This window comes from Bacillus rossius, chromosome 13 (assembly GCF_032445375.1).
Source record: "Bacillus rossius redtenbacheri isolate Brsri chromosome 13, Brsri_v3, whole genome shotgun sequence".
Classification (NCBI taxonomy): Eukaryota; Metazoa; Arthropoda; class Insecta; order Phasmatodea; family Bacillidae; genus Bacillus; species Bacillus rossius.
This window is the reverse complement of record NC_086340.1, coordinates 27,548,978-27,564,744: the sequence shown is the minus strand read 5'-3', so window position 1 is coordinate 27,564,744 and position 15,767 is coordinate 27,548,978. Positions and strand designations below refer to the sequence as shown.

The following is a 15,767-nucleotide window of genomic DNA, read 5'->3' as shown; positions in this document are numbered from 1 at the left end:
TCAGCCACCGCTGCACCAGCACTCTCACCAGGGGCAACCACGGGCCTAGGGACCAGGAGGGACACCTCAGATGTTGTCAAGCTTTTGTACAAATAAAAACAATAACGCCAAAATCCTTTGAAATTAGACTAAATTTAAAACTGTAAAATCTTGTCTAGTACTTAAGAATATTTGCATGCTTTTTACAGCTATTAGAAAAAATTGAGTAAATAAGTTTTGAGAAAATGTAAGACAAAAAAAAATGCAAGAGCGCTATCTGGATGAACTTCCAGGAAAACTCCTCAAAGAACAGTAATGACCGGCACGGCACCTCGAAGCATGTTTGTTCCCCCCAGTTGCGAGCGCCATCCTGCAAGGCGGGCTGTTCGGGCTGGTGGGCAAGTTCTCGGCCCGCTACATCACGGCCGTGGTGTCGGGCCAGGCCCTGGGAGGCATCTTCGCAGCCCTAGCGTCCATCTTGTCTCTGTGTCTGGGCGCCTCGGCGACCACGTCCGCCTTCGTCTACTTCATGGTGGCCAACGCGATGCTGCTTCTCGCGCTCACCGCGTACCTCATCTTGACTCGGGCGGTGAGTAGCGGCTGTCCTGCTGCCTCCACGTGGTGAATCTCTGTATGTAGGATGTCCATAACACAATGTTCCAGTATTATAACAGTTTAGTTTAGACTATTTAAAACAAATCATACATCAAATTGAAGGTAAAATAACCTAGTTTTTTTTTTCTTCCAAATGTTCATTATCTGCACCTTTAGTATACGGCACACATCCAACCTAAAGTCCAATTCATCTCACGCTTTGGTTAGCACGTCCGGAGTAATGGACGCAATAGCCTCTCCAATTCCGTGTCTAAACTTTGGTAAATCATAAGTTAGCTGAGGTTATGTAGACACGATCTCTTATAAAGCCCCAAATGGAAAAAAATCTCATGGCGTTATGTCGCGTGAACGTGGAGGCCAGCGAGCTCTGTCGTCTCGACCATTACGACCAATCCAACAGTCTGAGACTTCCAACGTACAACCACTCTCGTACAAAGAGATTCCAATGGGGAGGGGCTCCATCCTGTTGCCAAATAAAGTTTATGGGTTCACCCTCTACTAATTACGCTCACCATTTTGTGTAGGTGGCGCTGCAAGCGAGAAAAAAACAAAGCAGTACTCGCATATGCGCTTATCTAAAACTTTTGAGTTACTCTTGAATTGTGACTCTGAACCAACACACTACAACACTTTTGCTATTAAAAAATATAACTGGGACATTCTTTTATGGATATACCGTATAACAAAAACCTTCTTATACCACCTCTGAACAGTAAATATTTTCCTTCTCTTTTGGATGAAAACTCCTCTCAAAATTCTGTGCTTTGTGTCCACAAATAGTGGGAAATCATATATATTAAGACTAAATGCCTGTGTTTCATTCCAGGTTTTTTTATAAACAACTCCTTTTTTACAAAAACATTAAATTTCAGTCCCTTCAGTTTTGTGTTATTTCCTTACATGCTTTAGCAATAAGTAAAAATATTTAATAATTTTCTTCACAACTGTGAAACTCAAACAGAAAATTGCACAGTTTATTTTGAAAAATAGCCAAATTCAAAAAGGGGAAAAAAAAAGAAAAAAAACTATCAAAAACTTTACGTCACATTTCAGTAAAGTTTGCTTATATGTCATTCATTATATTTACTGCAAGAGTCTTGGGTGTAAATAATTTCTAGTTGCAGTATTTTACGCAAGTAAAAGTAAAAAAGTATGCATGTAACACAATACACGTGATAGAAGTGATACTTCTTTGGCAGTTAAAACCTAGACTTGTAAGTATATCATAAGGGGTAAAATGGCAGAGAGAGAGAGAAAGAAAGAAAGAAAGAAAGACAAATTTCTAAAAATAACTCAAAACAGGTTTTTTAGGCTTTAATTTCTTTTTCAAGTATTTTAAGAATCCTAACCATTTTTGTATTTATTGGAAATTTTATTAAAATAAAAATTATTACTCACTTTAAAATAACTGCTCAGGATATCAATAATTATGGACTAATGAATAATGATTAATTAACAAATTTATGTTGAAGTACTCACACCATAAAGAAAAACTGTGCGTTTACTGTTTCTCCAAACAATTCTGTTATTTGGAACACTCCAAATTTCTGAAATTCAAAAGGTAGCGCTATCTATGCGGGAAATGCAAGGAGTGTCTCAACAGCGCTATCTACGCTGCTGGTTGAACAAGAAGGAACGCGAGCCGAACTGGTAGCAAATATAAAATTCAAGGCACTCACAGTTGACTGTATAGGATACCTAAATATATTTTCTGAAACAAGCGCATGTGCATACTCTCTGTCTTATTCTTTCTTTTATGGGATGAATCATCACACAAAGAGAAAGAAAACAAGCTCAAAAACATATATGGCTTAGTGCTCTCTCTATATCGCTTTGACCAAGTACCATTCCTCTTGACTTTTTCGCATCACAAACGTTTGACAGCAATGTGTAATGAAAACTTTTCTTTGAAATTTGGCCTTAATTTTACTCTCATCAGGCCCAAAGAAGTTTCACTTCAAAAATCTAATTAGGCTGGAAAATGTAGTTTTTTTATGTCAGTGGATGTGTTGTGTTACAGTACCTATATTTGTTAGTGCTAATTGCAGAAATATTGTTTTCTTGTGCAGATGTTTTTCCAGTACCATCTTCTGGACAAGAGTGAAGGAAATACTCTACACTATGAACCAGGCAGCATTCAAAGCAGTAGTTACGGCCCATCTGTGAGAAACATTTCTTACATGGGTATTCTTAGTAAGGTAAAACTAGCCCTATCAATATTTTTCTAGTTAGACAAATTTATAGTTTTATAATGAGCATGATATACACTTTTTAAGGTATACATTGTAACGTACCAAAATACTCTGTATTTCTAAATGATTCATCCAATTACACAACCCCAGTTCATATAGACAAGATTTTATGGTTTTATTTTTAGTCTGATTTAGTTTTTAAAACAGAGAACTTTGGAATTATTATTTATGTTTCTATAAAAAGCTGTTTTGTAATATTTAATCCATAAAAATAGGGATAATGTTCATATGTTGCATTTTTATGGTAAAATAATTTTTTTAATAAATTGGTCTAAAACATACATTCAGAATAAAAATAAATAGCAAGCATTTATGGTTTAAAATTGACTCAATAAGAGGTGCATAATTAGACATATATTAATTTTATGATCCATGCACATTGGTATAATTTATTATCTGGAAATAACTACATTCCTTGAATTCCAAACATTAAAAGATTCCTTTTTTTTATGATTTGAATTAAGTTTTGTTAAATGCTACATAATTCTAACACGTATTAACTGGAAGTTCTGCGTTGTGCAGTATTTAGATATGCTTTTCAAAATAATCTTAAGGTGGATTTTAATAAATGTATAAAAATATTTAGTTCTTATTTACATTTCACTCATGTTAAATGTACCCTCCATTGGACACATGGCGTACTTTGAAATTGTAATAATTTCATTTCACGTGTCATTGTAGCTGCTGCTGTTGCAGTCAGGCATCACAGTTCACACAGAGTTGTTGGAAGGGGAGGAACGTACACAGTTTTTTGACAAACTCCCTCACGTAAAAATTGCGCGATCCTGGAATCCAGTGTTGCAATCCGTGATCTGTACATCCATGACGGTAGCTCCATCGTTCAGGATGCGAATAGTAACTTAAGTAAAACGTTGTTTAGTTTATGTTACCTGCGTAAAAAGTAATTATTTTTTACCAGTGGTTATTTTTTTCTGTTATCCAGAAGCAACTATATGTACCTTTGTACTTCTCTACGTATTTGTTACATGATACAAAAAAAATATTCGGATTCCAATTTTTATTCTTACGATTCAAATTCAAAGTTCTTATTCGTGAATAATTTGCTGTTTATATTTGTATTTGATTCAAATAAAAAACTAATATATAAATTTTAATTGAGCAATTAGAACTTAATTATAATTTAATTAAGTAAATATAGCTTCTTTAATTTTTTTTTTTTTTTTTTTCGTTTTTACTTGAATTGGTCTTGTGCAGTTAATGTGGTGTGGAAACCTCTTAAAGTTGCATATTAGATTTGCTTTTGATAATTATTTAACGTTCATCTCCAGTTATGTATGGTGTTTTATCGCATAATCGTCGCACCACTATTTTAGGGCATCAAAGATTGGAGAAATAAATTCTAGCATAAACATTGCATGATGTTTTTGGTCCCGCTGTTAGATTCCGAGCACTTTGTTTAGGAAATTTTTCCATATAAAACAATGTATTTTAAAGTTTGAATCTAATATTCATTCGGATATTACCATTTATTTATTTAATTAACAGAAATGTGAAGTTGTCTGATGTGTAAATTTTCTCTTAAAGATGTTTTCAAATGTTATAAACTTTATCTGTTCGTCTTTGTTGCTGCTGTATAATGCTTATAAAAATGCAGCCAGCCCAGCACCATTTGGCATCATTCATGTTTGGTAATGTTGATTGATGGTTAGAGCGCACGCACCTAGTCAAATATCGATATCAATAGCTCGCCAATTGCTTGCAATGCGCGCACTCTGTCTGATGACGATTTAACAACATTTGATAGCCCGGGGAGTGTGTACTACAACTTTTTCTATTTAAAGTTGAACAGAATGTTTTTGTTGCATGGCGTGCTTTTGTATACTCAACTTTTTAAATATACTTACTTTCCATGAATATGTTTTGTGTTAATGAATAACTTTACCTAATAAAAAATGCTTTTTTTGCATAAAGTTGCACCCCTACTTTTCAAACTTGATTTTAGTATAAAATGTGCAACGATTATGCGATAAAACACAGTATTCAAATTGCCATTGTTTTTTTTTTTTCTTTCCTAAACTTTTAAGACACATCTGTGATGTTAATGATTGCAGATATGGACCTATGGATTTTCTGAGTGGCTGACATTCTTTATTACGCTTGCTATGTATCCATCTATCACTGTTCTCGTGTGTTCGACTTATAAAGGAAATAAAGTTGCATGGAATGGTAAGTAATCATCTACCTAAACTGCTCTGCATGTCTTACTCAAAAAGCAGCTACATATTTACTTTCTTATCAGTTTATTACATGGCACCATGACAGTACATCATAGAATGGCTGGAAGCTCTGTGTAGTTGTTATATGTATGGTTTTACTGTCTCTAATCAGTAATGCATTTGCCAGTCAACACTAAAGTAACTTTCAGTGATGAACTGCGATATTACATAACAAAATCTCATAAACAAACTTATTTTAAACAGTTTTGCCAAATTTTAATACTATTCTGGAGGGACAAATTTCATCAGCTTCTTTAAAATAAAAATCTGTAGATTAATTGTTCTTAAAATACTAAGGAGTATCATTTCTAATAAGAGTATATGGTAGTACGTACCTTCCAACTTTTACAGTTTTCCTGTAATTTATACGGAAAATAATCTATAGTATGGTTGTACGAAAGTTCTGAATATCTTACGTTTTTCAGGCTTACGATTTATTTCAGCCCCTTTTTTATACCGGTAGTGGAAATGTTTTTATTGTTTGCGTTTCATTTCTGTTACAATATGGCAGTTCATCTAGACATATTTTGTCACGTAAACAAGAAAAGGTGAAAAATATTGAACAGAACTAAATTGAGCTAACCAACTGTATGATTCCCTCCCCTTTTCTCTCCATTAAATAACCTAAAGGGAAACTTATTTATATGACATCTAGCTCCGTGGCAGAAGTGGTGGCGTGTTTTGTTAAGTTGTATTTCGTCTTCAGAAGTTTAATGCTTGTGTATGAAGATATTTGGTATTCACTGAGTGTGTTTGTGCCATCATAACGTTTAACGAACACTAAAAAGCAGTATGGACATATGTTTAGGTCTGTGTATTTGAAACTATTTCTGTGTATCAGATTGAAAAAAGGCCCGAACTATGCGTTTTGCAGCATGTGCTGTTGTGATTTAAATGTTTCTCATGATGAGAAGAACTATGTTTCTAATTACGTGAAGTTTTTTTAAACACGTTAGTAAAGTAAAATCTGCCAAGGGAAAAAAGAATCAACAGTTTCTTTTGATGAGCAATTCCAGTACCATGGATGTTATTCAAGCGGAATGCTATTTCACCAGTTTTTTTTAATAGATCATAGTATTCATAGTACATTTAGTGTATTAGATTCACTGAAAATTTGCTCCAAAAAATATTCCTGACTTGAAGACAGTGCAAAAAAGTATATTAAAAAAATGCATGGCATTAGTAACCTACATACAGCAATTTCTCAGAATTTCGTAGGAATCTAGAAAAGCTGTTTTCAAGGTCTTTAGTGTTCAAAAAAATATTTTCTGAATTTTATTATTTTATTTTCGGAAAAGCCGCAACGTAAGAATATTATCATATATTTGAACAATATACATAGACTCCACTTTTTTGTTGTACTTGTGTACATGCATGTGATGTGTTAATAAACTATATCAACTGTAATCTAAAGCAATGGATCATATCTCTTGGTAATTTCACCTATATTTGAATCAATTACACAATTAGGCTTTTATTATTATTTTATTTTATAAGTATTAAGTAGATTTATTATAGGTATGCATCTATTAAACTATTGATGTGTTTAGTACAGTCAAACCTCTCTGAAACAACCCCTCACGGTTCCCAGGAATAGGGTCATAATAGAGGGGGGGTCGTAATAGATGTTTCCCGAAATTTTCAGTTCATTTAAACCCCCCCCCCCCCCCCCCTTCCCAAACCGCTACTCGCTAAGAAACCAGCGGTACAATGGCAGGATGCTGTCACTCACAATGCTAGACGGCTTTGCTTTAAACCCACTTCAACCTTCATGACAAGTCCCTCGCCCTACAGGCCACCTCTAAAGAAAATATGTCAAAAGACAGTTTATTTTTACTGGTTAGTTTACATGTACATTCTCTGCTTGCCGTAGTTAAATACACTAGAACCCCGTTGTCACGAACCCCGGATTTAACGAAGCAGTGATTTTACGAATACATTCTCGGGAACCGTCAAAAAATTGTACATTTTGACCAAAATGTGAAAATCAGAAAGAAAAAAAAATGAAAGATTATTAAAATCTGTTAATTTTAACACACAGCGTATTTTTGTGTCTGCTTTAATACTTCCAATAATGTTCATGTAAGAATAACAAAAAAATAATGGGACATTTCCTTTAAAAATATGGCAGCGCTAGGTTCTGCAACGCGAGTGGGCGCACACGAAGCTCGCCTGGCTGGCTGGCGGCGGCAGCGGCTTTATGACGCATAAGCTCTCCCCTCCCTCCCCTCTTCACATTCTTCAAGGCTAGCTCATCCCTCCCAGACACAAACCATCTAGTGTCCTCCCTTATAACACCCCAACTTCGCTTCCTTTGAAAAACCTTCAGTGAGAAAATGCTCATTTCACCCTCCCTTCTCACGTAAAATTGGGCTATTATGAATAGTGTACTAAAGCGGTGAGGAAGGGGTGAAAATATGTCACTTTTCACACCAAGTTCGAGTTCAGTCATCTCTGGCAAGGAATTTACAAGCTTTCAAACTTAAATATAAATGTATTTTAATAGCAAGGGTCCTATGAAAAGGAATATACCGAATAAAATCAAGCTGCTGTCACCAAACAAAGCATAAAACGACCCAATGCGTGGTCGCTTCGTTATTGCATGCGCGAGAGGTGAGACGTGGGATGTTAGAAGAAAGATAAATGCGGGGGAGACAGACAGCAGCCAGCGTGTTTCCTGCGTGGAGAATAAGTGGCGTAGCCTTTTTTTTTATGCTGGGTGAAGCGACCTTTTTCTATCGACCCACGGGAAAAGATAATTGCTTGAGCTGTCAAAATAGTACAGCACTCGACAAGAGAAACGCAGTAACACGCTACTCACCACAAGAAACTTATTTTCTGTCCGATTTTCTTCGGATTTTCGGCAATTTTTTCACGGTTCCTCGAAATTGGGTTGTAATAGAGAGGTGGTCGCAATAAATGGGGTCGCAACAAAAAGGTTTTACTTAATGTTTCATTACTTATGGTGCATGTTTCACTAACATTGATTGAATTATTGTGTACTATTTATGCAAAAAATTTAATGTTTTTTCAATCTTACTGATGGTGTTCTTGCCAAGTTGGCAGGTATGGTAGTACAGAATAGAAACTATTTGGTTGGAAAATTTTTTATTACTAATTTATTTGCTCATAAGATGCTCTATTTTTATGTCTTCTGTATTTGAATGATGGCTTATTACATTCACAGAATTTACTTGTTTCTTAGATGGACCTATTAACTTAGTGTTTGAGTGTGACTTACAATTTGTAGTATAAAAAAGTAGGTTTTATAGTAAGATAATAATTTGGGATGTTTTACCAGAAACAGGGTTAGCTAGACACATTGCAATAAAATTTCAAATAACGTCTTCTTTATTTAAGGTTGAAACTACTAAATAAATGCAAGATCAACTGCACAAAACCTACTTGGCAGTGGTGTGGAATTAGTAAAATGTACAAAAGAAAGAAGAAGAAAAAAACAGCATTACCATTCACCTTTCACAAATCACTATATTATGTCAATTTTGTTTTTCAGAGAAGCTAAGGATCAAAAGGGGGATGATGTTAGAATCAGTGGCGTCTTAGATATGAGTAAATACAGTTAAATGTTAACTTTGCAGTATATGCTGCTGTATTGCTTATTGTGAATTTTCTTTAATTTTATTTTTTGTGCCATGAATTGTTATTGGCAGAGTTACAATTAAAAATCTTTGTCTTGGTTTTGAGAAGAAATAATGAATGCTCAAAGTTTGAAATAAGTGACAAGAAATTTTAGTATGGAAATAATTTTTCATTTATTCCACAGATGTGTACTTTGTCCCAGTTGTCGGCTACCTGATATTCAGCACTTTCGACTATGTGGGTCGAATGCTAGCAGGTTTTCTGCATTGGGTGAGTGTTTGAATGATTAGTGGCTGTGATAATTCAATGTTAGGGAAAATATTTTATAGCAAAAAAATAAATAATAGTAATAATAATAAAATCACTCATGTTACCTTATTGTATATATTAAAATGTGTAATTAAATAATAAAAAATATTTAAGCTTTTGTTTATTAAATTGAAAGAATGGTATATACTATATAGTTTAGTAAAATAATTTGGTTTCTAGCTTATTCTTTTTCTAAGTATACTGAACAATTAAAATAAGTAATAAAAAAAAGTTTTAATAATAAAAATTTGAAGAACAGGTAAATAAATTGAAGCAGTCACAAATTTTTTCTATACAGACTTGGCTAAAGGCCTATTGAGAATTATTATAGGTACATTTATAAGGAAAGTAGTTTCAATAACATTGTTTCTGTTTTTTATAGATGCCACAATTTTAGTAGGTTGATTTATTCATTCAATATTTTAGTGACAGATACATACAACATTCATTTCTCTACAGATAAGAATGATAACATTGAAATTGGTAAAAATATAAAACCATATAATCATAATCTTGGCTCTACTTATGGTAAAAGTTGTTTATTCCGTAGCCTCGGGGTCGCGGCTGGTTGTTGCTGCTGCTGAGTGCTTTCCGCGTGGTGTTTGTCCCCCTGATACTGCTGTGCAACGCCCAGCCGCGCCATCACCTGCCGGTGGTCATACATTCCGACGTGCTCTACATCCTCATCATCGTTCTGTTCGGCCTCACCAACGGCTACCTCGCCAACATCACTCTCATCTGTGTGCCGAGGTAACGTTCTCAAATCTCAATCTTGAATTAGATTTAGTGATGGGATTTTCGATACTTCGATACCTCGATACCTTCGATACTTGACGGTATCGCAAAGTATCGAGTATCGAAATTGTAAGTTCGATACATTTTTTCGATACCGGAATGCTTGTTCTTTTGTATTGAATTAAGTTTTGAGTCGCCATCCCATCGTACAAAATACAACTACAGTAGTACTTCGATGATACGTTCCCGTTTCATACATTTTCCCGTGTCATACGCCGATTAATTTTGGTCCCGCCGAAAGTACTATATTTACAATGGTTTACTTTCCCGGAACATACACTTATAAAATAATTAATTTCCCGTTTCATACGGTTTTACGAAGCGGAAAAGTCCTAAAATTAACAAATTTTTTTGTTATATTCCTCCTGATAAACTACGTTTTAATGCTTTTATTTTGAAAAAGTTCATTGTTTACCTTTGCAAACGTAGAAAAATAACTTTATCGCACCATAGATATGGATAGTATCAGGAAGACTGTGCACTTCGCTAGTAGCATCTATGGCCAGCACCAAGCTAGACTAGTGGCGCAAACTAGCAATGAGGCACGGAACTCATATTTTGTGCATTCATTATTTTTTGAACTGAATATACCCGTTTGTTATTGTTTTCTTACGATCGGATTGTTTTGTATTTTACGTTTCTCACGTTAAAATTTTATTTAAAATTGTTCTGTTGCATTAAGTTGTTTGTAAAATGAAACAAACAAGAAAAAATTTCTGATTTTCTTTTTATTTACATTTGTTCGCGGTAAAAAAAAAGTGTACTGGAAAATAAAGGGCTAACTCTCTTGAAGATAGTTTGTATTTCACTTCTATTTTTTATACTCAAGTATTTAAAGTTGTTTGCAGTTTGTATTTTTGTAATAAAGAGGGATTTTATATAGTTTAAAACTTTAAACATGGTTCGTACTCTCTTAGGTCATTAAAAAATAAGGACTTTTAAGGACTTCTAAGGACTTGATTATAGTTTTTTTAAGGACCTTTTAGCATTGATCTACAAGTTTTAAAACAAGAATATTCTGCACGTTGGCAAAAAATGTATTAATATAACAAAGAAATCAAGTGGTGTAAGTACTAATTATACATAGTCATGCAGTTTAAAATAGGCCTAAACAAACGCCTTGAACTTACCAATTTAAAAATACTTTGCGAACACAAACTTTCTTATATGTTGATCGACTTGATAGTAAAAAAATTATAATACAACATTTACACATTTAACAGTTTTCACCAAAGTGTTCGTAGCTCCATGATAAGACGGCACTAGTGTGAATCAATAGTCAAGTACTTTATATGAAATTAGTTTGAAACCAGGTCTATTTAGTCAGATTTTGCAAGTCATTAATTTTAGTTTTGAGATCACTCAGCTCCTGCTTCTTTACAGAGATTTATTTCCTAACAGTATTGCACTTCATAAACAGTTCAATATTTCTGGAAGTTTCTGCTTTTTGTGAAAGATTATTAACTGATGTTTCAGATGTGTCAATTTCCTTCTCCAAAAGAACCCTCCTCTTTTTCAAAACTTCCATTTCATCAAACATTTCCTTTCTCTTCTCCTGTGCACTGGCAGCAATTTTCTTGGCACGTTCCTCCTCCAAATGCTGCATATATTTCATTCGGGCAGATGATGCAGACGCCCTTAATTCTTTGGTAATAGGTATGTCATGTATGGTACCACAGTAAGTGATGTAGTCATGTACAGTGCGGCGGGCTACATAAGACGATTCCTTCAGATTTTCAACTTCTAAGGCTTTGTTGATGGAAAAACCTCTTTCCACTGATGCTTGTCCATGTGAGAGAATTAGCAACATTTTAATGACATTCCATACCTTTCCATATGCTGTTCTTAAAAAATAGCCACTAAGGAAGCTGTCAAGACCTTCATTCCTATCATAGTTCAGGAACTCTGATGATGATGGTCCAACAACATTCTCTAGGAAGTCATTGAACTGTATTAAAATATCATCACAATCCTCTGCTGCAATCGCTTTCTTTTGTACAAAATATGTAAGAACACACTTCATTTTACGACTACAGCTAGCAGAATCTCTTGCCATTTGCGATGGATCAATACAGGCTGCATTCCTCACAAGTGAATAATTTACAGGACACTTAGCCATCAAACTCTCCAACATAGTCAAAACAAACTTTTGGCACTCATACTTTAGAACCACTACTTGCTTTTCAGTTACCTGTTGTTTAAAGAGTTTCTCTTTCAGAAGTTTATCGCCAACAAACCCTACACTAACATCACTTGCTGAAGCATGGAAACTTTTGCTTGAAAAATCAAACTTGCTCAATTTTTCAACACTAGAAATACGATCAAAATGAGCAGGTTTCAAGACTTTGTACAGTTGAACACACTTTTTTACAAGTTGAAGAACATCCTGTGCGAAGAAGGGTAACAATGGTTTGTCACTCTGGTATTTTTCCAAAAATGGCTTTAGAACTTTTGCCACGGAGAGAAAAAAATTGAGCTTCACAGTCATCAGGTTATCTTGTGTTGCTCCAGCGACAACACCGAAGGACTTGCATGTCACTTTTGAAAGTACACCTTTTTCAACTTTTCCCACATACTCTGTTACATCATTCCAAACTTCTAATGCCCGTTCAGCTGATGGAACATTTTCCAACCAGCGGCAGCTGCAAAATTTGACTGGCATTTTGTGTGTTGTGGATAATTTTTCAAAGTCATCCCTTCGTGCTGGGGCATCTTTGAACAAAGAGTAAAGAGATGTCAGAACAGATGAAATACCCCACTCTGTTGCAGATTCGCCCTTTTTGAATGAATTATTCAAAGTGTGAAGCCCACAAGAACCAACATCAATGCACTCAAAATTAAACTCTTTTCTCATGTTTTCCTGCAACAGTTTGAAAAACTTCCAATTAACTGATGGTCCATCCATTGATACCTGAATCAATTTTGATAAATCAAGCTTCTCTGTACATTTGTAAAACGCCTTCAGTAAATCATCAGCTGTGGCATGACCAATGAAAGCTGAAGTAACATAACGTGTTCTCACTGAATTGTCAGTATGCCAGAATCTAATATGGATGTCCATTTGTTTTTGCTGGGTGCTTTTATTCAGTGTTTTGTCAAACAGCAAGACATAGTGACTAGTGTCCTGAAAAGATTTGAATAAAAGTGTCTGGAAATGGGGAGCCAAACCAAAATGACACAAATATGCCACTTTCTTTTCACCGCAAGAGAACTGTCGTGCGACTAAACTGTCTGGAAACATTCTAGCAAAAAGTTGAGATGAATCCTCACAAGACTTGTACGAATAGTTATTACAAATACACTTTAAAGTCCACAAAATTTCTGCATCCAGAACGTCTTTCCCAGTGGTAAACAAATTCAAACTACCACTTGCTTCTGTAGCTGGCTTGCATACACCTGCAGCATTTGAGGTTGAAGAAGTTTGATTAGGTAAGTTCATGGGACTGAAAAACTCTTTTATCGCAACGGTCTTGGTTTTCTCTTCAACTAATGAAGAGTGCTTCGACCCTAATAAAAAAAAATTTCGAAAATACATAAGTTATTTTACATTTATAACAGACATATTAATACAACAAAAAACATTCAATACCAACTACATTGTTTTCAAATAAAATGTTAACCTTATTAATGTACTTCGTTATGCATTGGGTGAAAATAATCCCACCGCACACAAATCCAACAACTTCCAATACCATTCACAAATTCATATTTTCGTTTTTAATTATTTATACATGAAACAATTTAACTTATGTAGACATACAAAAATGTAAGACAACCAAAAAATTTTCATGAAAAACCTATAAAAATACACGCGTCTCACCTGCCATGTGTGCTTTAAAAGGCCAATTCGCCCATATTCCCTATATCGAAAACTTTACAGCACAATCGGCATCTTGCCTTGTGCTTGTCTGGGTCACGGGAAAGCCACTTTTTGTACTGCTCTTTTTCGAGCCAAAGTATGTTAAAGACACACTTCCCCGGCATCACGGTCAAGATAAATTCACTAGCAGATAACCTTTCTCACAAGAAAAAACAATCACACCAAGTCAAAACAACGAAACTTCTGCATTTACGCGCCAAAACACTAACACAGCTACTACAGCGCGCTCTGTTCAGTAGTTATGAGCACTATAAGCCGGTAAACTGATAATTCCGGTATATTTTGTGCACTAACAAAAGTATTCTGGTACATCGTACGACATTTACTAAGCTATTCGGCCCAATATTTGTACCATAAAAACATAGTCGTACTACTGTTACGTAACATCCAATGTGTTACAAAGGAAAAAGTAACTTCTAAAGTCAACACGACAAACGTAAAAAAGTAAGCACTTTTAAGGGCCCTTAAAAACAGTATTAAAAAATAAGGACTTTTTAAGGACTTCTAAGGACCGTACGAACCCTGTTAAAACTAATTTATGATATTTGTAATAATTGTTACTTAATGGGAAAATATTTTTCCCTGGAGTATCGAAAGTATCGAAGTATCGAAAGTATCAAACTGAAAAAACAATACAGTATCGAGTATCGAAAGTGTGGCATCGTCCCACCTCTAATTAGATTCTTAAAAAATGTTTACCTTCAATCAAAATCTACATCTTAAGTCAGGAATAAAATATAACATGATCAAAAACATAGAAATTTAAGTTCTGAAGAAACATTCAATTCATTAAATATTTATTTTAAAACAAATAAAAATACATTAACATCTTTAGGACACAAACAAATTTCTTTTTGTGTTAAAAATGTTCCCTTATATTCTAAACATTGTAGTTGGTGGTATTGGAGCGGGAAAAAAAGAAAGTTATACATCTTGAACCTTCATGAACATTTGTTATAACGAACACTATATTTTGCTGCCTTTAATTTGGTTGATGGATGCCAAACTTGTTACTGTGAACATTTCCGTGTTGCAATTTACGAACTGGCAGGGTTGGTACTACTTGATACACTCATATCCTGGTGCTGCACTGCTGACAAAAGTGAATAATTCTTGCATGCATTCATAATGGTTGTTGAAGGAATGCACAACTGTTTAAAAAAAGTGTCTAAATATATATTTTCTCCTACTCCTATAAAAAAAGGGTTAAGACAATGCGGAAATATTTACAATGCATATGGCAAGAAAACTCACTCCTTCCACCAGCCCTATGTCTAATTATGATTAGGGAATCTCTGCGTATTTTTCTCAGACTTGTCAAACTGTGACTTACACATGCCAATCTATTCCAAACAGTTTTATAGCCGGCCATTAGTCCTTTGTTGTACAGTCACTGTGCGTTCACAGTGTGTTTACCCGAATTAATACAGATAAAGTTCTTATAGTTTGTTGTGTTCAGTGAAATATTATGTACGTGTTTAATTTTATGTACATAACTGTATGTATCAAACAAGAACATATGTAATAAATCGGACTAGTTACGGAAAGAAGAAAGGTTTGCTGTGAGTTTTCCCCCTCCATTGTCTAACCATCTCTCCATTAAAGGCATGTGAGGGGAAGCAGCCACTCTTCACGAGCGCTCTTGCACTTGAGACCTGATTTACATGCACCAGTGTCGTGACAGTGCTGTGGCCAGCCCGCAAATCTATAGAATCTATAGACGAGGTTGAAAAAATTCCTCTAGGAATTTGAAGGCTTTTGTTTACACTCACCCGACGCATGATCGTGTTGCTGCAAAAAGTGCTGTAGCCATCTCCGTACCATGACCGTAGGATAATTACGGACAATATTTTGTCGTTTCAAAGCCGTGCAAAGGGTGGATATTTACATGTGTAGATACCAGACGACGGATGAAACACTGTCCTTTGTGAATAGAAAAGAAATCAATGTGAGATCATGGTCAGTCAAGTTACGTGCCAGTCACGGCACTGGTGTGTGTAAATCGACCTTTCCTCGATTTCTCCTTTCTCGCATCCTCGCTTTGGACAAGGTCACCGGACTGATCTGTTTACAACCTTCACGCTTGCTTTATCCAAGCTC

The 15,767-nt window shown here is 35.0% G+C and overlaps 1 protein-coding gene across 1 annotated transcript in view; it reads left to right on the top strand.

The window, feature by feature from the left end:
* Positions 1-15,767, top strand: part of LOC134538404 (equilibrative nucleoside transporter 1) — a 58,221-nt gene that overhangs the window by 31,276 nt on the left and 11,178 nt on the right. Inside the window, exons 7-11 of the mRNA XM_063379703.1 lie at positions 336-568; positions 2,664-2,792; positions 4,919-5,033; positions 8,868-8,953; positions 9,543-9,742. Coding sequence (XP_063235773.1) covers positions 336-568; positions 2,664-2,792; positions 4,919-5,033; positions 8,868-8,953; positions 9,543-9,742 — 763 coding nt within the window. The remainder of the gene's footprint in view (positions 1-335; positions 569-2,663; positions 2,793-4,918; positions 5,034-8,867; positions 8,954-9,542; positions 9,743-15,767) is intronic.